Source organism: Bufo bufo, chromosome 2 (assembly GCF_905171765.1).
Source record: "Bufo bufo chromosome 2, aBufBuf1.1, whole genome shotgun sequence".
NCBI classification, from domain to species: domain Eukaryota; kingdom Metazoa; phylum Chordata; class Amphibia; order Anura; family Bufonidae; genus Bufo; species Bufo bufo.
The window spans coordinates 230,805,969-230,832,206 of record NC_053390.1 but is presented as its reverse complement, the minus strand read 5'-3'; the positions used below and the strand labels follow the sequence as shown (position 1 = coordinate 230,832,206).

At 42.6% G+C, this 26,238-nt stretch overlaps 1 protein-coding gene across 14 annotated transcripts in view; it reads left to right on the top strand.

Annotated features, from left to right (window-relative positions):
- The window catches only part of RIMBP2 (RIMS binding protein 2), a 573,825-nt gene that overhangs the window by 261,490 nt on the left and 286,097 nt on the right, over nucleotides 1–26,238 (top strand). For all 14 annotated transcript variants that reach the window (XR_005776163.1, XM_040416249.1, XM_040416247.1 and 11 more), the window contains one exon: nucleotides 19,221–19,310. Coding sequence is in view for 12 of the 14 variants with exons in the window: in XM_040416249.1 (XP_040272183.1) it covers nucleotides 19,221–19,310 (90 nt within the window). In the remaining 2 variants the exon portion in view is untranslated. The remainder of the gene's footprint in view (nucleotides 1–19,220; nucleotides 19,311–26,238) is intronic.

The following is a 26,238-nucleotide window of genomic DNA, read 5'->3' as shown; positions in this document are numbered from 1 at the left end:
ATAGAGCAGGTTGTCACGGACGCGGCGATACCTAATATGTATACTTTTTTTTAATGTAAGTTTTACACAATGATTTCATTTTTGAAACAAAAAAAATCATGTTTTAGTGTCTCCACAGTCTGAGAGCCATAGTTTTTTCAGTTTTTGGGCGATTATCTTGGGTAGGGTATGATTTTTGCGGGATGAGATGATGGTTTGATTGGTACTATTTTGGCGTACATGCGACTTTTTTGATCACTTTTATTACCTTTTTTGGTAAGTAAGGTGGGCAAAATTTCAATTTCCTCAGTTTTTATTTTTATTTTTTTATGGCGTTTACCGTTCGGGGAAAAAGTAACATGACCGTTTTATAGATCAGGTCGTTACGGACGCGGCGATGCCTAATATGTGTAGTGTATTTTATTTTTTTAATTTTTATTCAGTGATAAATGTGTTTTTTTTTATCTTTTTTCACTTTTTTAAAAAAAAAATTGACCCAGACCCACTTGAAGATCCAGTGGGTCTGATGTCTGTATAATACAGTACAGTACACTATATATGTAGTGTATTGTACTGTATTTTACTTACACTGCCTTTAGCACAGATCTGTTCAGCACCACGGACAGCAGGATGCCTGAGAAGGCCACAACTGAGCAGACGGGGAAGGGGAAGAAGGGGGGCTCCCTCCCTCTGTGACACCATCCTGTCTGGGGGCTGCAAAGGCACAGCAGCCCCCCGATGGGAGAGGGAGGGAGCTCCCTGACTGTTAACCTTTTCCATACAGCGGTCCGTACAGACCGCGGTATGGAAAGGGTTAAACGGCTGACATCACAGCACAGATACCAGCTGTTTATACCAGAGTGTCAGCAATGTGCTGACACTCTGGTATACCCACTGGACGCCAATGAATATTCAAGAGGAGGCGGGCGGGGGATCGCGATCCCGCCTGCCGCACCGCCTGCAACCCCCCACCTGCACCACCCGCCGGCATAAAATCATTCAGGGGTGCAGGGGGGGTGAAAAAAATCTTTATTTTGGGCATTTTAACGTTTCTGATCGCGGGGATCAGAAACTGCAGTGAGCGCTGCAAACCGCTGGTCTGAATTGACCTGCGGTTTGCTGCGATTGCCAATACGGGGGGGTCACATGACCCCCCCCGGGCATCCTGTTCCGATTAACCCTCGCCGCAATCGCGTTTTAAACCCATGACGTACCGGTGCGTCATGTGTCCTTAAGGACTCGGGAAACATGCCGTACCGGTACGAACAAAAATGGCTGGGTTGTTATGGAACTCTGGTGTAAAACTGTATGTATGTGGAGACTAAGGGCCTTCGAGCTTCTATTGGCTGATAAGGGTCATGTGATCATGTGTATGGCAGTTGGGATATGAAGAGAAAGACCTGCAGATTTCTATTGACTAATGTAGGTCATCAGATGTGCAATATCAGAATTTTTTGGAAACATCTCAGGAACGGTATGTCCTAGAGAGCTGAGACCCGGTCTAAAACCTTCCCGGACACCTGATGTACCTGTGTGCCTAATTTTGTGATTGTAAATGCGAAGGTGCGGAGTACTTTAGCGGACATACGTGTACATACACACATACACTCAACTTTATATATTAGACTAGTAAGAACAGAAGAAATGTTTTTTTCTGGAATCTGATAAAAAAAAAGTTGCAGTTCATAGATCTATTATGCTGGTCATGGTTCTATAATTAGTAGTTAAAAGGGTTATCTCATGAATTTTAACCAGTTTTTAAACACATTTTGAAGGACTTTTCTTCCTTTTCTGTGGGTGGGCTACAGCTCAACAAGCACCTGCATCTCCCATGGTGCATTGCAATTAGTTCTAATTAATCCCTTTTTCAAATACATATATCCCAAAGCAGGGGCATTGCTAGGGTCTCAAAGGATCCGGGGCCCAAGCCCTAATAATTATGACCCAGTTCTCTAAGGCTACTTTCACACTAGCAGTAGCCAGCCACCTTCAACATACAGTCCCATGTAAACAACATCACCCCCTCAACATTCAGTCCCATGTAAATAACATCACTCCCTCCCACAGTCACTATCAATATACAGTCTCATGTAAATAACATCACTCCCTCTCCCATCCACCATCAATAAATAGTTTCATGTAAATAACATCACTCCCTCCCACAGCCACCATCAACATACAGTCCCATGTAAATAACACCATCCCCTCTCCAGTCTCCTCCAACATACAGCCTCATGTAAATAACATCACTCCCTCCCCAGCCTCCTCCAACATACAGTCCCATGTAAATAACGTTGCCTCCTCCAACATACAGTCGCATGTAAATAACATCACTCCCTCCCACAACTGCCATCAACATTCAGTCCCATGTAAATAATATCGCCCCCTCCCCAGCCTCCTCCAACATACAGTCCCATGTAAATAACATCACTCCCTCCCACAGCCGCCATCAACATAGAGTCCCATGTAAATAACATCACTCCCTCCCCCAGCCACCATCAATATACAGTCCCATGTAAATAACATCATTCCCTCCCACAGCCGCCTTAAGCATACAGTCCTATGTAAATAACATCGCCCCCTTTCACAGCTAACTCCAACATGCAGCCTCATGTAAATAACATCACTCCTGAACATTTAGTCCCATGATAACATCCCTCCCTTCAGCCCTAACATACAGTCCCAGTTAAATAATCACAACTCCCAGCATTGCTCTGCCTCTTCCTTTACTTACCTCTACTCATGTAGCAGACATCACCGCAGCTTCTTCTCCAGGACTTTTCCTCCTCACTGCCGTCATCTCCTGCAGTGGTCGCATGATGGTGACATCACCGCAGGTCCTTCACAACCACTGCCTGTTTTACTGGTCACATGACCTGTGATGTCACCACAGGTCCTTCAGCTCTTCCAGTGCATTAGATTCAATTATATTGCTCTCCTGAGGATAGCAATACAGTTGTATTTATCTGGCAGTCAGGACATTCGGGGCCTGTGACAAAACATCCAGGGCCCAGGCCCCGAATGTTTTAGCCTAGCAACCCCCTGGCCCAGAGATACATATGGTTTATAATGCTCCCATAATTTCCTTCTCTTCAATCTAGACAGGGAGATTGACTGAATGGAAGTGTCTGGGTAATTTCACCTGCTTCTGAGATCTCTACGCTGAGGGGAGGAGAGCGGAGCAGGAAGGCTTCTACGTATGTTAGTCCATATCGGACTGCAGGACTCCAGAAGGATAAACGGCAGTAATACCGTGACTCAGTAATACCTCATTTGAAATGCCCTATTCATTCCATAGTAATATTTTTCATGGGATAACCTCTTTAATGGACCTTAATACTCACTGTTCATAATATATCATTATTCAATGCTATTGCTGTCTGCACAATGGAAATGGAAAATTCTGGTACACAGTCCTAATATATCTTCTTCCATTCATGTTGTGCTCCGTTTGACTTCTGCTTTACCACTTTTTACCTGTCATAGTATCAGGGAAAGTCAGCAGCAGAAAGCAATTCCATGCTGTCAATTTAAAGGGACACAAAACCTAAACGCTTTCCTACCTGCACTTGGATGCGATCTGTTGAGGTCTGCTAGTAGCAATTTCAAGCTGCAGAGAGGCTAACCATAGTATTCTCCAACAAGATATTTGATGGGAAGTCCAAAAAATCCTGGTCTTCATCCTTGATCAGTTCATTATCTCCCACATCCATAATCCTCAGAGGCTCGCAAAACATTTATGTACCTACATGATATATTCAGTATTAAATTGTAAACTGTTGTGGCCTGTGGACAGGAAGGACTAATATTTCGTAAAGGGAAGATCCACATTTGCAACCAATTTTTTTTATTGTTCCAGTGCATCTAAAGTAAAACAAAATGTGACTTTGCAACTAATTTTAAAGTAGTTTTGTGTCTACAGCTCCTATTAAGACCTATGTGTTTCCACGGTAACAAACTGTACACAATCCCTGCAAGGTTGTATCCTGCTGTTATATTGTCATTTCTCAGTCCCCTACTTTATGCTAACCAATATAAAAATGTATATTGGTTATAAATGGTGGACAGATTGTGAAGATGACTGCAGTATTAGTGTTATATGGAGAATTCTGTGGATGTTGTTTTGTGAGGGTGTTTTGTCTGTGAGAGGGTGCTCTTAGTATGTTAGGGTGCTTATTCTGTGTTTGGATGGGGATGGTGTAATATGTTGCCTGCCCTTCAGCTGGGAGTTACATACCATATACCAGGTGTGGTATGATCACTGCTACTATTGGGTAACGGCCCTATGTCAGGGTGATGTTGGGGTGATAGGGTAAATGTTCTTTAACCTGGTGATATTGGGTAACTGCCCTGTGTCCGGGTGATGTTGGGGTGATAGGGTAAATGTTCTTTAACCTGGTGATATTGGGTAATTGCTCTGTGTCTGGGTGATTTTGGGGTGATAGATTAAATGTTCTTTAACCTGGTGATATTGGGTAACTGCTCTGTGTCTGGGTGATGTTGGTGTGTTAGAGTAAAGGTTCTTTGTCCTGGTGATATTGGGTAACCGCCCTGTGTCCAGGTGATGTTGGGGTGATAGGGTAAATGTTCTTTAACCTGGTGATATTGGGTAATTGCTCTGTGTCTGGGTGATTTTGGGGTGATAGGTTAAATGTTTATTAACCTGGTGATATTGGGTAACCGCCCTGTGTCCGGGTGATGTTGGCGGTGATAGAGTGAATGTTCTTTAACCTGGTGATATTTGGTAACCGCTCTGTGTCTGGGTGATGTTGGTGTGTTAGAGTAAAGGTTCTTTGTCCTGGTGTTATTGGGTATTCTTTGTCTGTGTGTGGGCGATCTTGGTGTGTCAGGGTGTCTGTTCTGTGTCTGCACAATGGTGTTAAGGAAGAGAGTTAAACGGCACACCTCTAAGATGAGGACGGTGCTCAGTGGTAAAATGGATACATATAAATCTGGAAAAAAACACGGCACTCTAAAGTTCTATTATATGAACTTCTTATTTATTTTGTTTTGTTTTGTTTTCAATCCATCCGGATAAGGTTATATTGTAGCCACTGGCCAAGGTTTCAGTCTAAACCTAGACCTTGTTCATGGCCTGGTTTTATATATGGACAAGAATAAAGAATATCAAAGAAAAAACTTTTAGAATGCTGTCACGTAGAATAATGCTTAGTAGTTATAAAATGTCACATGATTCCAAAGCGACGATTATAATGTAATTAGTACACAATAAAGAACATGGTTATTGCATTGTAGAGAAATTCACGGAGCGATTCATGGTTGATATTAATATCTTATCAGGTAAGTTAATAGCATGTCCCGAGGTAATGGACTTGAAGCCGTCTTGGAGCAAGATGATAGGGACGGTGAAGATCCCTGTGGGTTCGAAATGAACATGATATACCAGCAGGTAAGTGTCACAAGTATATACAGACAATGGGTTAACTGCCCTGAGTGGATATGTGAAGTAGATTTCCTTATAGTAAAAAAAAAACTCAAAAGAAACTAAAAACAAAAAAAACCTCTAATATTTACATCAAATAGTATCAATTCTTTATATCAGTTATCAGCAGAGTTGTCATAATCAGGTAACAGATATTAGGTGGCATATGTGTTGGAGGTGTCAGTAGTTTAGTCAGAAGCATAGATAGCTTAATACTGACGTGGGTAGTATGTATATGGATTGTAATAGAACTGTAAAATAAAACTCTCCGGGTGAGTAGCTTGTAGTAAAAAAAAATATATATATATTGCCTACAGGGAGGCGTACATTGTGAGGGTCACTAGGAAATAGAGAGCCCTAGAAGGTAAGTGCCACTGAAAAGTAGGGGGCATCACATGTTAATAAGCAATAATATATTAGTATAGATAGAGGGTACTGGCTGTAGATGCATTGGTGGCCAGTGGGTACATACCTTAGTCATGGTAGCGATTAGTATGCAGGATAGCGTGTATACGCCATTCAACTGCCTGGATTTTATGAGAGCGGCGATGTGGCGCCTGATGTCATCGGGCGCATGCGCAGTAGAGTTCTGAGACACAGTATGGAAACTGGCGTACTGTGGCTTATGTATGATTGGTGTTTGGTTGTATATGGAATATGGTGCTTATATGAAAAGAGGGAGAGTGGCTAAACCTTACAGCGATAAGAAGCAGCCTCGATACTGTCCTGAAAAGAGAGTATGTGTATGTATTTCTATGTTGAGAAGAGAGCAATGCCTATAGTTATAATGTTATCATGTAGTATGGATTTGTCTTGTGATATGTAGGATGTTGGGGACTACATGGATCTGGAGATAGTGGTGAAATCAATCATATGTTCAATAAAACTTCTATTTGGGACAGGGAGGATAATGTGACATAATTGCAGATATTGATAAATTGGAGTAATATAAGGGTTGGGATATTACAGTTTTTTTCAATCATCATTAATCTACAGTCTATAATCTTTGGTCTATACTTACTAATTGAATAAATACTACCTGGCTGACTGGGATCATTTCGTCTGTGGAAAATAAGAGTAAATAGGGTTAATAACAAGGAACATCATAGTTTTAGTAACACGAGCTATACAGTTATGTAATATAGAGATCAATAGAATATGATGATTAATCATGAAATGCAGAAGTCAAAGTCTCCATTCAATCCCGGTGGTGTAAGAGTGTTAAGTTCAAATATCCAATGTGCTTCACGTTGTTTCAGGCGTGCAGTCCGGTTGTCTCCGCGTCTTGCGGGAGGTACTTGTTCCAGGATTTGAAATTTGAGTTGGTTGATTTGATGCATGGCGGAAATAAAGTGGTGTGGAATAGGTTGTTGCACAGTTGAGGCATGGGTACGTTCCTGTTTTTCTGGGTGCCAGTGTAGTTTGTTTTATCACGGGTTTGAGAGACCCAGTGTCTATCTTTAAGATTCTGTGGTCTTTTGTAGAACATTCTGATGGGATTTAGAAATTCTGTAATGCCAGCCAGTACCCTCTATCTATACTAATATATTATTGCTTATTAACATGTGACGCCCCCTACTTTTCAGTGGCACTTACCTTCTAGGGCTCTCTATTTAATAGTAACCCTCACAATGTACGCCTCCCTGTAGGCTATATATTATTTTTTTTTACTACAAGCTACTCACCAGGAGAGTTTCATTTTACAGTTCTATTACAATCCATATACATACACGCCAGTATTAAGCTATCTATGCTTCTGACTAAACTACTGACACCTCCAACACATATGCCACCTAATATCCTGATTATGACAACTCTGCTGATAACTGATATAAATAATTGATAGCATTTTTTGGGGTTTCTTTTGTTATTTTTTTGACTATAAGGAAATCTACTTCACATATCCACTCAGGGCAGTTAACCCATTGTCTGTATATACTTGTGACACCTGCTGGTATATCATGTTCATTTCGAGCCCACAGGGATCTTCAACGTCCCTATGATCTTGCTCCAAGACGGCTTCAAGTCCATTACCCCAGGACATCCTATTAACTTACCTGATAAGATATTAATATCCTACATCAACCATGAATCGCTCCGTGAATTTCTCTACAATGCAATAACCATGTTCTTTATTGTGTACTAATTACATTATAATCGCCGCTTTGGAATCATGTGACATTTTATAACTACTAAGCATTATTTTACGTGACATCATTCTAAAAGTTTTTTCTTTTAAATTCTTTATTCTTGTCCATATATAAAACCAGGCCATGAACAAGGACTAAGTTTAGAACGAAACGTTGGCCACCAGGACAAAGAACATTTACTCTAACACACCAACATCACCCAGAAACAGAGCAGTTACCCAATATCACCAGGTTAAAGAACATTTACCCTATCACCCCAACATCACCCAGACACAGAGCAGTTACCCAATATCACTAGATTAAAGAACATTCACCCTATCATGCCAACAAAATAAATAAGAAGTTCATATAGCAGAACTTGGAGTGCCGTAGTTTTTTGGGCAATGGTGTTGTCATAGGGTAGCAGTTCTTAATCTAGTGTTACTGGGTGACTGCTCTGTGTCTGGGCAATGTTGATGTGGTAGGGTAACTATTCTTAACTCGTTGTTGTGTAACTGTTCTTTATCTGGGCATTGTTGGTGTCATAGAGTAACTGTTCTTTATCTGGGCAATGTTGGTGTCATAGAGTAACTGTTCTTTAAACCAATGTACGGCTAAATGCAAATATTACCAGACCCCACTTTAAACAAATTGATGTGGGAAGGCCCCTGCAGCAACATCAAGAAGGCAAGTCCCTAGAGAAAGAGGAACATGGCTTTCCTGCCTCTGTGTCTAGAAGTCATTTCAGCCACCCAGTGTATCTATAATAATGAACAGAGTAGTTTTTTGCATCTACAAAGAGCCTACCTAATTCAGGCTAGTTGAGATGCTGTATGCTGTCTATCTGTAAGTAGTGCAGTCTGTGTGCCATGCCATGTGCCACTTGTGCACGGGGTGGGAAACGGGACCTACGGGGGGAGTCTGAGCCTGGTAGCATTTGTACAGTGCTTCATACACTAATGGTATGCAGTTTTATAATCAGGGAACAGCAGACTTTTCCCGGGGGCCCTTGCAGTTAAATTCTTAAGCCGGCAGACAAGTAGGTAGCACCGTGTCAGTTACCCAACTTATGGCACCGTAGCGTTTCAAGTCTTTTGCATTGCAAGTGCTTGAGACTGATTTAACCCTTGTCTGACAGATTCTGCCAATCCTATACTATTCATGCTTTTTCTATATTACGGTATTACAATCTTTCCAGAAACAGTTGTGCTGCATTGTAATAGTAGAACGTGTGCATTTAACATTCAGATGTTTCTGCATAAAACCTTACTGTCATAAGGATTTGAGCAGATATTGTCTCTCTGGGCATTTTACACGGTTCTTCCCAGCCTGGAAAAAAAAAAAAATTCTCTCAGAGCATCGGCTGACCTAGTTTCCTACCAACAAGTAAAATATTCTACATGCTGACGGTGAAGCACGTGTGAGGATTCATTCTATTTGGTGATATAATTATTTATATGAAGACCATTGTGATATTACTCTGCCACAAGACTGCCGAGCCGGCAAATGGACAGGGAAGGCCTTCAGAATGTTTAGATTGGGTTGGAAGACTGGTATGGTGGAAACTGCTTTGCAATGTAGAAATTTCATGCCATACTCTGCTCGATGCAGCATGTAATAGCCGCAGATAAATTCTAAGACTTCCATCTGCAATGTAGACAATAATTGTGCTGTAGATAAGGATGCTATTTTTACTCCTCATCTTTCAGTACATTTAGCCGCATAAATGTCTGGCAGAAAATAATTTCCTGTGACATAGGAACAAATATTCTTGTGAGCCTGATAATGAGGGAGCTGTTCACTATAAATTAGTGCTGAAATGGCTCTGGCATTCTTCATCTGCAAGTAAAGTTCAAGGCAAAGGGCAGTTTTAGGTCTTCTTACCCTTTCATTATTCGGTTTACAGCATGAGCGACATAGTCATTGGGAAATACCTCATGTAAACCTGATAACTCCTGGCATGGTGGATGGAATAGTGCAGGAACCACACAACTTATCTGTAGTTTTCATAAATTGGATTACCTCAACTCGGTCAATTATGGTGCTCACAAAAATTAAGAAATCCAATCTTATTCTACCCATTGTCGATAACATAATGTGGATTAGATAAAAAAAAACTCTCTCTCTCTTTCTGTCTCTCTCTCTCTCTATATATATATACATCTATATCTCTTAAAGGAATTGCTCACATCTTTTAGTGAGTAGAAGAAATTGCAATAATAAGTGTTAAGTGCAAATTTAACCTAGGGAGCAGAATATTTTAACAAACCTTTGATCTGAAAAGAGGGATTATACATGAAAGGATATTAGTAGATTTTCCCTGGTGGAAATATTTTAGCTTTTTTTTTTTGCCTTCACACAATATCTGCGAAGTCATTTGGATGTGTTCTTCGTAAAGCAGGGTGAAAGGTGTTACAGGAAGATATACTTGGTGAAAGGGGAAAACATAGAACACAAACAGATGCCTTACTCCAGGCAATGTGGAACTTTGTTACCCAGGCAGTATTGTCACATTACATTAATCTACACAAATCATCCTCCTCCTGTGTATCTTCATATCCAGCCCTTTACACATATGCTTTGAGAGATAGCAAGGCTTTTGCACGCTGGAGACTGTGTGTGTTCCCCTCTCTCATGCCTGACCGGAGGATGCAGCTTATATATTATAAGGTAAAGGGGTGCTTGATTTAAGGAACTATGTATGGAGGCGAGGATCTATCACTTGTATGATGGGCAGGCTGTGAATTTCTAGCTGGACTCCACTTATGTGGTGCTGGGTTTTCTCATTTCCAGTCTGCTGTGTTTTTATTGAGCGGTGACTTGTATGACTATTACTGTATGTATATGTATGAGTGGCCCCAAATCACTAAAGCGTGACTGTTTAATGGAATAAATCTTCTAGCCCTCGCTTGTCGTCGTTTATTTGATTATCAATATGTATATATACACTTGAGTACTGCTCAATACACAGCATGAATCTTTTCGACCCACAGAATTTCTTAAAGATTTTTTATATTATGAAATGGGCATCTAGAGGTCAGTTGCTGTGGTAAGGGTTAATGAGCGACTCTACTAATACGGTAGACAATCCTGTTATATGACTAAAATCATACATATGTATATTCCGGAATATATTCACAAATCTTTGCGTTGTCCCCATGAAGTGTTCTTCTATTCTGTGCAGTATTTTCTTATGGTGACCTCCAATACAGATAACAACCCACTGTATAGCAGCCATTTCCGTATCCATAGCATGTCACCCACCTATCTGTACACACTGACTGTTATGGCAGTGCCAGCCGACTGTTGCCCTGTGCAGAACCTTCTATTTACTTTTGGTGTAATATAGTGCCCAAATAAATTCAGACATACAGTGTACAAATAACACTGCCCAATCAATAAACTGTATCCGATACATCATTCACAGGTTTGGGCATACATTGACAGGCCATCAGTTGCACTCACTCCAGTATAGACAGACGTTGTGCCCTGTATGAACGCTGGGGGGATTCTCTCTGGTAGTTAGGACTAGCGGATGCAGTATAGGGGCAAAGTACACAGTTCTTTAATCAAACAGCGCTGTTTATTCACACATTGGTGTATAACAAAATGCAGATAATTGGAAGTCCATAAACAATAAAAGTCACCTTTTCTCCTGGGTGTTAATTCACACCCTGTTAGCAGTTCAGCCTCATCAAGTCCATAGGCGGCCTGTTCGCCTTTAGAGGGGCCTGAGTCCTCCAGCCCAGCTCAAACCTCAAATCCCAGCACAGACCTCAGTTCACAGCACACAGACTCCTGAGCTCCACTGTCAGAGGGAGGTAAAGCCACACACCTGGCAGTGCTGGCTGGTCTTTATGCCTGGCAAAACCTGGCCTGGAACATGGGGAGTAGTCACCCACCCAGCACTTTGACTACTCCCAGTAAGAGCCGTTCCGGATCAGCTATGACAGCCATGCTAAATCTCAAGGTGTCAGTTAGCAATAGCTGCTGCTGACACATAAAATACCAGCTCTTACTTCACCAAGGCCAGGAACCTCGGTGACACATACCTTCCATCCACAATGATTCCAGGTACCTTCTTACACTGCATATGTCACGCACCTCTAAGGTAGGCTTTGTGGGCAGCGGTAGATTTCTGCAGAGGTACATTCCCTCCCCTTCCATAGTTATTAAGCCTATTTTTACATGCATTGCCATCTGATCTTCAGTCCTGTCTTTTTATTTTATTTTATTTGCATGACATTTTAACTCTCCCCTAGGATACATCCTGTTAAACAAAGCGAGGCACAGAATAGCATTTCCTTATTAACAGCCCTAAAATGCCATTGTAATGTCCAAAACTGCCACTGAAAGCACCAGAGACATGTCTGACTTAGGGTGGCCATACACATTAGTATAAAACAGGTGATTTTAAACAAAAAAAAATGTTATCCGGTGGAATTTAACAACAAACGACCATTTTAGCCGACCTTTGACAGATCATCATCGTCTGTTGTAAACTGTCGGCAGGTTGTCAGAAGAAAAACCTTTAGTTCGAAGTTCATGGATGCCCAGTTTCACTGAATATGTATGGCCAGTTTAATCCACTGTAACGACCAGTGTAAACTGACATGTGTATGGCAGTCGGCGGCCTACTTCAGTGTAATGTGTATGGCAGTCGTCAGCCTACTTCATTGTATGGCCAACTATAGGAGCAGAGTGATAAGTAACAGGAAAGCTGGCTGCTGCAGCTCTTCTGAATGCCAATGTTCTCAGCCGTGCCAAGCTGCAAGTCCCTGTGTAACAGGCTGTACTGAAGGACACGGACACCTAGCTTACCTAATCCTTTCTGTCAGTTGTCAGTGCTGAATTATAGCCCATCTCAGTTTGTATCTCCTGCTAGGTTGAGAAATATACTGCATTAAACATATCATTAGGCATTAATGAACTAGGGAGCTGTATACCATACTAGCTGTGCTTCTTGTTAAAGAGGACCTGTCACCACATATGCAGTGCCGTCTGCAGGCAGCATGTCATAGAGCAGGAGGAGCTGAGCAGAGTGATGTATAGTTTTATTTTTCCAATTAGTCTTCCGATTATTTGCCTTATTTTTTAATATGTGCCTATATTTCCATTTATGAAACTTAACTTTTATTGTGCTGATAATTAAAATTATCAGTGTGTCGCCTCGTTATTCTTAATCTTATATTCTAGCACTATTATCCTTAGTGCTGTAGAGATATGGTGAGAGTCTGGTAGCCACGCACTGTCTCCAGGCTCTCAATCCTAATTTACTTTATTTCTACCACATAAGGTTAATCATTTTCTCCCTAACATTCAGGCGGCACTTCTGTGCTAAAAAGAGTCCCTCAAACACTGCCCCCCGACATGTTTCACCAGCTGTTCTGGTGTCTTCAGGGGATCGGACAGTGAGCGTTTGATGGGCGTGGCACGGATCTTTTATAGCTTCCTACTATGATGTCATTGCCATTGTCCTATCAAATATAGCGACACGGTTTATACAAAACTATTATTTCTTCTTTGCGCTACTATTGGTGCCAATATCTTACTTCTCCTCCCCTAATTACCTCCTCCTCCTTTCGAATAACGTCCATACTTGTCTCGTTAGCTCCACCAATTCCCGCGCATGTCCGCGAACTTAGAGCAATTGACATTGCAGTGCGCTCTCTGCGCACACTCCAGAACTTAGAGCTGCAGCTCTAGCTTTTCCCTTTACAGCGTAAGGTAATTTTAATGGGAATAGTTTAATGGTCTAGAAAGAGATTTAATAATCAGCACAATAAAAGTTAAAACGAAATATGGGCACATATTAAAAAATAAGGCAAATAGTAGCCGGAAGACTGATTGGAAAAATAGTGTAAAGTGCCTTTATATGTGTCTGAGTCTAAACTATGTAGAAAAGATGTATAGTTTTATGGAACAAGATACAGTATGTATACCAGGGAGGTGTTATCAGTGATAGTATTCCCTGTGTAAGGCCTCATGCACACAACCATATGTATTTTGCAGTCCGCAGATTGCAGATACTGTCCGTGCTGCATCCACATTTTTTGTGGTCCCGTTGACTTCAGCAGGTCTGTGATTCGCATTTTGCAGCCAAGTATGCTTTCCACAAAAGGATCGAACAAGCCAGTGCTGAAGGATGAGAACATTACACAGGCCAATGTAAATTGAATGCGGGAAGAAAAATAACTACCACAGTCGTTCTGTTGATTATCAGCAGTGCATCCCTAATTACACAAGGATGCGCTGCTAATAATCCAGCATCATTTATCCTGATGAAAGATGTCCACCAACCGATGAACGAACATTTGCAAGGCTTTAGTAGAGCAGAGGGCATAGGCAAGAGCAGCGTTGTGTGCTCCTGCCTGTACAGTGCTCACTGCGGCCCCACATGAAATCCATACACCCGTACACTGTCAGGGGTGTACATGTATGGATTCCAAAGTTCTATAGGCACCTGACCGTTAGGATCCTACTAAGTCACTAAAACAGTAAAATAAGTTAATAAAGTGTATTACAAAAATGAATTATGACCCATTTAGAATATATTTTAATAAATCTATAGACTTTAATTCTGCATGTCTTTCAAACTAAATGTGCAACCTTTTAAACTATTTTAAATTGCAAATCATTTCTATCATTCAGGGCTAATAATTTATATTGAGACACTAAATGCTCCAGATGACTGTACAGTCTTATTCTCGCTATTGGTGAGAGGTCAGAAAACACTGAGCTCTTATGGGGCAATTTGCAGCTCGGCATGTAGTAAATTGATAGGTTGAGTACAAATGGAATTGGGCAGATGTCCACTCAGCAGCGTTAGAGAAAGCGGTGACTTAATCATCTAGACTGGCAAACAATCTATCCAGGGTTGGCAACTCATGCTGGTAGTAAAATGATGACTTTACGGTAAGCCAGGATGCACACAGCTGACTGCATTCCTTGATCATGTTTATTGGAAACAATTGAAAATATATAGCAGTGTGTGTGTGTGTGTATATACACTGCTCAAAAAAATAAAGGGAACACAAATATAACACATCCTATATCTGAATTAATTAAATATTCTTCTAAAATACTTTGTTCTTTACATAGTTGAATGTGCTGACAACAAAATCACACAGAAATAAAAAAATGGAAATCAAATTTTTCAACCCATGGAGGTCTGGATTTGGAGTCACACTCAAAATTAAAGTGGAAAAACACACTACAGGCTGATCCAACTTTGATGTAATGTCCTTAAAACAAGTCAAAATGAGGCTCAGTAGTGTGTGTGGCCTCCACGTGCCTGTATGACCTCCCTACAACGCCTGTGCATGCTCCTGATGAGGTGGCGGACGGTCTCCTGAGGGATCTCCTCCCAGACCTGGACTAAAGCATCTGCCAACTCCTGGACAGTCTGTGGTGCAACGTGACGTTGGTGGATAGAGCGAGACATGATGTCCCAGATGTGCTCAATTGGATTCAGGTCTAGGGAACGGGCGGGCCAGTCCATAGCATCAATGCCTTCGTCTTGCAGGAACTGCTGACACACTCCAGCCACATGAGGTCTAGCATTGTCTTGCATTAGGAAGAACCCAGGGCCAACCGCACCAGCATATGGTCTCACAAGGGGTCTGAGGATCTCATCTCGGTACCTAATGGCAGTCAGGCTATCTCTGGCGAACACATGGAGGGCTGTGCGGCCCTCCAAAGAAATGCCACCCCACACCATTACTGACTCAATGCCAAACCGGTCATGCTGGAGGATGTTGCAGGCAGCAGAACGTTCTCCACGGCGTCTCAAGACTCTGTCACGTCTGTCACATGTGCTCAGTGTGAACCTGCTTTCATCTGTGAAGAGCACAGGGCGCCAGTGGCGAATTTGCCAATCATGGTGTTCTCTGGCAAATGTCAAACGTCCTACACGGTGTTGGGCTGTAAGCACAACCCCCACCTGTGGACTTCGGGCCCTCATATCACCCTCATGGAGTCTGTTTCTGACCGTTTGAGCAGACACATGCATATTTGTGGCCTGCTGGAGGTCATTTTGCAGGGCTCTGGCAGTGCTCCTCCTGTTCCTCCTTGCACAAAAGCGGAGGTAGCGGTCCTGCTGCTGGGTTGTTGCCCTCCTACGGCCTCCTCCACGTCTCCTGATGTACTGGCCTGTCTCCTGGTAGCGCCTCCATGCTCTGGACACTACGCTGACAGACACAGCAAACCTTCTTGCCACAGCTCGCATTGATGTGCCATCCTGGATAAGCTGCACTACCTGAGCCACTTGTGTGGGTTGTAGACTCCGTCTCATGCTACCACTAGAGTGAAAGCACCGCCAGCATTTAAAAGTGACCAAAACATCAGCCAGTAGCATAGGAACTGAGAAGTGGTCTGTGGTAACCACCTGCAGAACCACTCCTTTATTGGGGGTGTCTTGCTAATTGCCTATAATTTCCACCTGTTGTCTATCCCATTTGCACAATAGCATGTGAAATTGATTGTCACTCAGTGTTGCTTACTAAGTGGACAGTTTGATTTCACAGAAGTGTGATTGACTTGGAGTTACATTGTGTTGTTTAAGAGTTTCCTTAATTTTTTTGAGCAGTGTGTATATATATATATATATATATACACATTACACACACACAGCCATTTTACAGAAGGGGTGAAAAGGACAAATGTATTGGATCCTTCACCATCCAGAGCTTCCATCAACTTATGTTCCCCTTTAGACTCCATAGTCAGGGATTCATGCTGACCGCAGGACTGAACATCGAATTATCTCACCCTTTTCAGTTTATTTCTATCTTTATACTAGCACTTTTTACAGTCACTTTATAGCAGCACTATTGGGGCGCTCTATGGTGGTATTTTGGGTATTTTAGCCATTTTACAGTGGTATTAGTTGGGCGGTCTGTATGCTACTATATGAACCTACAGTAATAACTAACTACTTAATGGTGATTTTATTGAGTTACTGTATTGCTATTAGCAACTACTTTATGGCAGTATTGTTATGGCATATTTTTAAAAAACTACTTTATAGCAGGTTTTGTTTTTTTCCAGGGGGGGGGGGGACTTTCAGGGATACTACAGTATTTTTGATGCTGTAAAGTAAACCAAATAATGCAAAGGAAATGTGTTTGAGCTTTTAATTAGTGTCTAATCAGCATGTAAAACAATGCCTATAAAGGTGAGCAAAATAATGGCAAAAAAATATAATTTTGAATTTATCAACACAGAAAACATTGCTATGTACCATGTTTTCCCCCAGTCAATAAACTAGTGATTATCATAAAGAGATTGAATTACTGTGACCAAAAATCACCAATTATCTAATACAGTGATTCTCAACCTGCGGTACGCATAACCTAAGGTGTACATGCAGCAGTTTTATTCCGGACAATTCTGGACATATTTGCCAGGTTGCAGTCGGCTCTCTGTCAGTCACCATTATAGTTAATGGGGCCGACGGGCATTTAGGCAGTGAAGCTAGCCTTATGCATGAGGGGCTCCCAACATTCAACCATATCGCTGTCCTCATTACTGCAATTCAGTTGAATGCTGCTGCGGGGCACAGGAGCAATGTCTCTTTGCCCTGCTGTTCACTCTGATAGGCCACATGCAGTAGGCCTGAGGCCTATCAGAGACCGATGCAGGCGGCGTGATGATGTTTTCATCATCATCATCATGACTGCCTATACTGGGCTGCAAGCAGTTCAGGACACAGACCGGTAGAGGTCTGGCACCCCATCAGAGACCGCGGCATGGAGGTGAGTATTATGGGGGTTTGTTTTGTATGGCAGCATGCTGTTGGGCCGCTATAGGGGGTGAGGAGTCATTATTATAAATGGAGTGGAACTATGGGGACATTAGTAATACAGGCTGCTGTATAACAGTGCAGTTTTGTCTTATGGCACTTATTATAGAAGGGCATTTTTGTTTTATGGCACACATTATAAGAAGGCATTAGTACTAATGGGCGCACTATAAGGGGGCATTAGCACTATAAAGGGGCATTGTTCTTCAACTTGTGGCACTATAAGGGGGCATTAGTACTACAGGGGCACTATAAGGGTCTTTTTTTTTCTACTGGTACCAATATAAGAGGTCATTAGTACTACAAGCAGCACTATAAGGGGGTCATTTTTTTCTATTAGGGACACTATAGTGTGGCATCTTTTTCTACTGGCATATAGGAGGGCATTATTACTATTTGGGGTATTATGGTGAACTTTACTACTACTGGGGACACTATAACGTGAATTGTTACTACTGGGGGCATTATAGTGGGGATTTATACTACTGGTAGACCGTGGGGAACATTATTACTTCTATGAGCACTGTGGGGGCATTATCACTTCTGGGGCACAATGGGGGACATTATTACTATTTGGGACACCTATTACTAATACGGGCACTCTGGGAGTTAATTATTACTATTGGTGGGATTTTTGGGAGCACGTTTACTGTGGCGGCACCCTGGCACAGTATCAGGTTGCCACAATTACTTTGGGTGGGGTGGTGGTGGTGGTGGGGCACTATGCTTACAAAGCTGCTGGGTGCAATTATTTTTTAGGGCACTGTGTGGCAATATATATTGAAGGGGATACCATCTAGGTGGTACTAGTATTTTCAAGGGGACCATCTGTATCTGCAGTATAATGTTGGAGAACACAGTATTATGGGTGGCAGGATGGAATGTTCAAAAGGTGGGGAGGATGATGGAAAAGTAGGAACCTAAGTAGTCTGTGTGACAACCTTTGCAAAGACAAGGCATGGCTGAAAGAAGCCATCATGTCATATTGGTCTGAATGCAGAAGATGAGGAAAGAGAGCATCAACATCAGAGGAGACATCATTGGATGTAAGAGATGTGTAATACTGTATTCTCATATATGTTTGGTAGTGCTGTAATTTAAAAATTAATGTGATGTTTGTCATTTTGGCAGTATGATTATTGCTGCAGGCTGTGCTATTCTTTCTGTCAAATATGAAGGAACATAGGCTTAGAACAGAGCCTAAGACAGCAGTGTGAGAATAGCCTTTTTTGCTAACATTTATCACTTGTTCATTTCCTTGGGGGTACATGGTTCGAACCTTGTCACTAGGGGGTACTTGTCATGAAAAGTCTGTGTGACAACCTTTGCAGAGACGAGACATGGCTGAAAGAAGCCATCATGTCATTCTGGTCTGAATTGAGATGATGAGGAAAGAGAACAGAAATATCATAGGGGACATCATTGGATGTAAGAGATATGTAGTACTGTATTCTCCTATATGTTTGGTAGGGCTAAATGTAATTTAAAAAGTAATGTGATGTCTGTCATTTTGGCAGTATGATTAATGCTGCATGCTGTGCTAATCTTTCTTTCAAATATGAAGGAACATAGGCTTAGAACAGAGCCTAAGACAGCAGCGTGAGAATAGCCTTTTTTGCTAACATTATCACTGTTCATTTCCTTGGGGGTACTCAGGTTCAAACCTCTTGTCACTAGGGGGTACTTGTCATGAAAAAGTTGAGAACCACTGATCTCCTGTAAAACTGTATATACCTTCTTCTTTAAAAGGTACCAGAACATGTACTTCACATCTACATTGCTCTTTACTGTCTTTTTCAAGTATGGTGATCCAAGTTCTTTTAACAAAACTGCCTGTCTGAGTATAACTTGTGTCATTTTTCTCTAGGAAAATGAACTAAAAGATGCAGTTCAAGATAAGAGTCGCTTAAGTCTCCAGTATGCCAGCTTATCCCACAGGGCCTTGCAGTATGACCAGGTAAGTTTTTTTTTTTCTGATTAATTGTATGAAATTGTTCTTTGTCTTCATTAACGCTGTTATGTGTGATGTGTGCATATTGCAGATCAGCAAAATTAAGGAATTTTAAAATGGAAATGCTCTTCTATCAATTATAAATGAAAATTACATTCACTAATAATGGTTTGGCTGGGGTTACACTTGCTGTCACACAACTATTTTTAGGGCTGTGATTTCGCTGTCAAATAGCACAACCAAATGCACAGGTACCTACCCAGAAAGATTGTTGTGATGTGATAGCCACTTAGGCTACTTTCGCACCTCCTGTCTGAATTCTGGCAGGCTTTTCTGGGAGAGAGCAACACACCTCACAGCAACACAGTTGTGATGACTAAAACCCATTTTTAGTCAGCTTATCTTACTATAACAGTTGTGATGTCATAGCAGTTATCTGACACACAAACTTGTGATATAACCTTTATTAAAACCCACGTGTGATGTCACAACAGCATAGCTGACTGAACCTCACTTTCTGGTGTTCAGACCACCAGCGATCATCAACTGATGTAATTTCCTAGTGATGTGCCATGACTTTATCAATGGGAATCCCTCTTAAAATAGCACTTCCCAACTACTATACTTTAATTTTGATAATACTTAGTTGGGAAATAGTAGCAGTATAATTTTTACATAAAGCATTTTTCAGCTGATAAAGTAGTATTTGGCTAAAGGAGCATAACTGAGCATCACGATAGTGGTCATCAATATCAAAGTCCTAAAAAACCTCTTTAACTCCTTCCCAACTTCCGAATGTTGGGTCTTTAAAGGTCGCACCCGCTCCAGAGCAGAACAGTCACCATAGCCGCTGGTTTTCTGCTGTGTGTTTTTCACACAGTAGATACCCAGGGCTAATGTCTGTGATCAGCAATAATACCGATCTCAGACATTTAATCCCTCAGTTAAAATTTTTTAAGTATTAAAACAGAAGAAAAACTAAGTACAGATGTAGCCAGCAGGTCTGGTGCAGCGGGGTGTCTGGCGTCTGAGCCTCTTCCGACGTCATGACATCACTTCCGGTGGCACGAGGCTGGAGGGGGAGGGCACCTTTTCTGGCTGGATTAGGCTTTTGGGCCTACAGTTAAAAGGAGGCCAAGGCGCGCTACAAATGGCAGCAGGAGAAGGCAGCCAGCTCTACATTTGCGCACACAGTGCTGTGCAGGATCCAGTATCTGGACATAATGTCGGAGCCGGGTGATTCAGGAAGCGCCAATCCCTTGGAACCCTAGAGGCCCACAAGCCCGGTATTGGACCTAAGGAGTGGGAATGTTTTCCTCTTCAAATGGTGAGAAATATCCTTTCCCCAGTCATCTCCATGACACCACATCCTGAGATTGACTTCCTTCTGATTGGACAGGAAAAACACAGAGAGGTTAAAAACCCCACACCCTCCCTCCATCGCCTGTGTTTTTCCTGTCCCTTTAGGATAGGAAGCCGGAGAGGTGCATGGAGCTCTAGCTGGGCTCATCTGTTTTTCTTCCATGCCAAGGTCGGATCTGCAGGGCAGCTCTCCCTCCTCCTTTGGGTTAGGCCTGGGCTCGGGCGCATTGCGATATGCCCCCCTGCGAAGATCCCCTTTGCGGCGGTCCAGGGGGACTTAATGCAGAGGGGAAAGAAGATTATGGCGGATCGGCACTAGGACGTGTCCCTTCCGGCCGGCAGGCGGGTCACGTCAGACGCAGGGGGCGGAGCCAAATCATCTTGACGTCATCAACATGCGCCGCAGGTCCTGGAAGGGCAAAGGAGACTATAAAAGCCCACAGGATCTGCAGAATGGCGCCCTGCACAGCGTGGCTTTTTCCTATTAGGAGTGCGCCCCTGGAAGCAGTCGGGAGTCAAGATGAGCAACCCCCTCACGCCGGGCTCTGGAACCGAGCCTGCAATAAATCCAGGGACTGTGAGTAGCCTGCTCTCAGGCACATGTCTATGTAATGCTTGGTTGGTCTGCTCATCCTTCCCTCCCTTACCTTTCTGGGAGAAAAGGATTCAGCTACTACCACTAAGAAAGCCAGAAAATGTGGTATCTGCTATAAACGACTGTCCAATACAGGGTCTAAACCCCTTTGTAAGGAATGCACATCCAATGTCGTTAAATCTGAATCTTCCAGCTTCCTTGAAGGAAAAACGCAGTCTTTCCAGTACCAGATAGTGTCCAGAAGTTGATACGTTCTGAGTGGGAGAAACCAGACAAAGGATCCTTTATTCCAAGGAGGATTAAAAGGCGTTACCCGTTTAGCCCAGATGACTGCACTGACTGGGAAACCATCCCTAAAGTAGACGCACCAGTAGCTAAGGTGGCTAAACATACAGCTCTACCCTTTGAGGATTCAGCACAACTAAAAGATCCGCTAGATAGGAAAGCAGAAAGACTTTTAAGAAAGACCTGGGAGGCAACAGCGGCCCTTCTCAAACCAGGAGTAGCTTCAACCTGTGTAGCCAGAACATTAAACTTATGGCTAGAGCAACTAGAAATCCACCTAGTCAATAAAACGCCACGCAACCAGATATTGGAGAGCTTGCCCTTATTGAAGATGGCAACCTCTTTTTTAGCAGACGCAGCAGCAGAGTCTGTCAAACTGTCCGCTCGGACAGCCGTTTTATCCAACACGGCGAGACAGGCTTTATGGCTTAAAGCTTGGTCAGGAGACATTACTTCCAAAAATAAACTAATCGCGCTCCCCTTCCACGGTCAATACGTCTTTGGATCAGACCTTGACAAAATCTTAGAGAATGCTACTAATAGGAAAAGTGGATTCCCAGAAGAAAGATACAAACAAAAAAGACAGTTTTTTCGTGACCGACACTATCAACCCGAAAATAAGAAAGATAAAGGGAAGTCCGGAAGGTGGAGCTATGCAAAAGGAGGCAGGGGAAGAAATTTCCTTTTCAACCCGAAATAGAGCAGAATCCTCCTCCACCAATACCAAACAATGACGCCATACCAGTAGGGGGAAGGCTCAGCTCCTTTCAAAAATCTTGGGAGCACATAACAAACAATGCGTGGATATTAAACATTGTAGAAGAGGGTTACAGAATAGAGCTACTCTCTCCCCCTCCACAAAAATTTGTTATTACTACCCTTCCTACATGTCAAATTGGTACCTTAAAAAACGACATCAAAGATTTGTTAAGCTTGGCCGCAATAGAACCTGTCCCAGAAAACCAGATAGGACTAGGATTCTATTCCTGTCTCTTTATTGTAAAAAAACCAAACGGGAAATCCAGAGTGATAATATCCCGCCCGCGCATGCACACTGCATGGAATAAATGGAATGATGCTGCTGCCCACAATGGTTATCACAGTGCGCATGCGCCGGCGGGATATCGGCCAGTACACTGGATGACGTAAGAGGCTTACAGGGCGGGCCAAGCAACAGGCTGGGGAGGGGTTATGTAAGAAGAAGGAAGAGCGGCCTGGGCACTTACAGCCCGAACGCCGCCCCTTGGCACTTGCGAGCCCTCATTTACATATGAATAAAACTCAGTTTTTGCCCCTGGTGAACATCCAAACAAAAAGACAAAGGTACCGTTTGACTGATCTATAGTTATGCTATAGTGCTATGTAAGTGGTCTATAAGGGCAAATTGTGATGACAGACTCCCTTTAAAGCTTTGGTGAGATCAGAAGTTTAGTCATCTATTAAGTCCCTCAAACTGAGTCGTCCGAGATCACCAGAGAAAGATGGTTACAATAGAGACACTGATTCTGATATTTCTGGGGAGGATGATGATATGTAATCCAGCCAGAACTTATCGGATGATTTCTCTTCTTCAGAAGAGGATACAGTGGGGAGGGCTCTGTTCCCATCTGAAGATACAGAACCTTTATTAAAAACTGTTAAGGCCACCATGTAGTTAGAGGACGTGAAACAGCCTAAAGCAATAGCTGATCAGGTTTTTGAGGGCCTGGGTCCTAAAGATCATAGGGTTTTCCCCGTACATAAAAACATGGAAGCTCTTATTAGGAAGGAGTGAAAGAATCCTGACAGAATTTTTTTTATTCCCGTTACAGTTAAAAGAAAGTATCCATTTGATGAATCGGTTTCTGACGTTTGGGACAGGGCCCCCACAGTGGATGCTCCTCTAGCTAAGATAGGCAAAAAAATCAGCTCTTCCATTCGAGGATCTAGGCTGCCTTGGAGATCCTTTGGATAAAAAAGCTGATGTTTATCTCAGATGAGCATGGGAATCAACATCAACCAGTCTTAGGCCAGCTAAGCTGCCTCTTGGGTCTCTAGGGCCTTAAAATTATGGTTAGAACAGCTGTGCAGAGATTATAGTTAGGGTTGGATAGGGATAGATTTTATATCTACCCAGCCTCCCAACCTCTGTCACCCCAGAGATACCTATGAATACCTGTACCATCCCTGTTAGTTTATCTGTTCTATATTTGTGTTGTTAGGCGAGAGCCACTTTGCCACATCTTGGTTATTATCAGGGTTCCTTTGTTGCCCTGTTACCCATATTATATAAATAAAGGTAATTTTAGAAGCACGTTCACTCTTCTTCCTTATTTACTCAAATCCAGTAAATACGTTGAAAGAGAAATTTCATTGTCTGGATGTTAGAAGATGCTTGTTGCTTTAATTAGATTCCTCGGAATCTTGGAGAATAGATGAGAATCTCTTGATCTAGTTTCAGGGTAGATTCAGGGGTCTCAAGGCTTCTACTAGTGTCATTGTTAGGCCTCTTTCACACTTGCGTTGTTGGGATCCGGCATGCACTTCCGTTGCCGGAGGTGCCCGCCGGATCCGGAAAAACGCAAGTGTACTGAAAGCATTTGAAGACGGAACCGTCTTCCAAATGCTTTCAGTGTTACTATGGCACCCAGGACGCTATTAAAGTCCTGGTTGCCATAGTAGGAGCGGGGAGCGGGGGAGCGGTATACTTACAGTCCGTGCGGCTCCCGGGGCGCTCCAGAATGACGTCAGAGCGCCCCATGCGCATGGATGACGTGATCCATGCGATCACGTGATCCATGCGCTTGGGGCGCCCTGACGTCACTCTGGAGCGCCCGGGGAGCCGCACGGACGGTAAGTACACTGCTCCCCCGCTCCCCACTGCACTTTACCATGTCTGCCAGGACTTTAGCGTCCCGGCAGCCATGGTAACATTCAGAAAAAGCTAAATGTCGGCTCCGGCAATGCGCCAAAACGACGTTTAGCTTAAGGCCGGATCCGGATCAATGCCTTCCAATGGGCATTAATTCCGGATCCGGCCTTGCGGCAAGTGTTCCGGATTTTTGGCCGGAGCAAAAAGCGCAGCATGCTGCAGTATTTTCTCCGGCCAAAAAACTTTCCGTTCTGGAACTGAAGACATCCTGATGCATCCTGAACGGATTTCTCTCCATTCAGAATGCATTAGGATAATCCTGATCAGGATTCTTCCGGCATAGAGCCCCGACGACGGAACTCTATGCCCGAAGACAATAACGCAGGTGTGAAAGAGCCCTTAGGTAAAAAATGCTATTTCCCTTGCCTATTCTTCTCTAAACTTGTTTTACCCCAACGAGGTCCGGAGCACATTCAACTAGAGCAGTTGCGGCCTCTTGGACAGAGAAGGCGGACGCTTCTTTAGCTCTGATTTGCAGAGCTGCCATCTGGATCTCTCCCCATACCTTTTTTAGACACTACAGACTGCATCTTGACTCAGATGCAGCCTTTGAGGGGAAAGTACTACACGCTGTAGTCCCCCCGCAGGTTTGAGCTTATAGTTTATTCTCGCATGGGTGCTGTCATGGGTGAGGGGAAAACAAAAATTACTTTTTTGTTTTTCTTGAAACCCATGACAGCACCCCAAATTTTCCCACCCTTATATATAAAAATAAAATAAAATTGTGTTATACATAAGATGTAATAGAAGGGATATAATCTACCAAATTGGTTCTCTTCTCTTCTGCATTGTCTTTTTTTTTTGTTCCAAGCCTTTTCTTTGGTGGTTGGCACGTTTCCAGAGGTCTGGTTATTAGAATCACTGAGGTGTGTTGGGGGTATGAACCTTTTTATCTCATCAAGTTTCGCATGGGTGCTGTCATGGGTTTCAAGAAAAACTATTACCGATAAGAGTTATTTTTGTTTTCCATCACATTATATACTGCTTGTTTCCATGGTTACGCTTACCCTGCAATCAGTGGTGGCCGTGCTTGCTCACTATCGTAAAAAGCACTAGCCTATGTGCAGTGCCATGGTCCTGGCCACCAGAGAGGCCAGCGCTTTTTCCTATAGTGCACAAGAACAACCACCACTGCTGGATTGCAGGCTGGTCATAACCATGGAAACAAGCAGTGTATAATGTGATGGAAAAATTAATCCAACCAGCAAAGGAGGAAATATGGATAATAACAATACATTACTAAGTTGCTTGTATTAACTTCCTCTACATAATAAATGCTATTTGCTGAAGTGAGAAAACCTCTTTAACTATCTAGTTTAGCTTGGCTGCATATGTAATGTGCAATACCAATGTGGTATTTCTGTGAACATACTGACCCGGAGAATGAAAGGAACAAGTCAGTTTTACCACATGGTGAACTTTGTAAAAGCAAAACACATAAAACTATGGTGCAATAAAAAAAATTTCCAATTCCACCCCATTAGTCATTTTTTTCCAGCTTCCTACTACATCATATGCAATATAAAATGATAATATTACAAAGTGCAATTTGTCCCACAGAAAACAAGCCTTCAAATAAAAAAATAAAAAAGTTATGTCTACGGGAAGGCAGGGAGTACAAAATGAAAATGAAAAAACAGTTGCAGAAAAGATATAGTGAGAGCATACTGCCAAAATCCCTGGAGGAGAGAAAGCGGAGGGTGGAAGTGGTAGTTCCTCTTCCTGCAATAGTTAATCACAGTTGCAATTCTCACACTAATGCCCTGTTGGGCCAGGGCGTG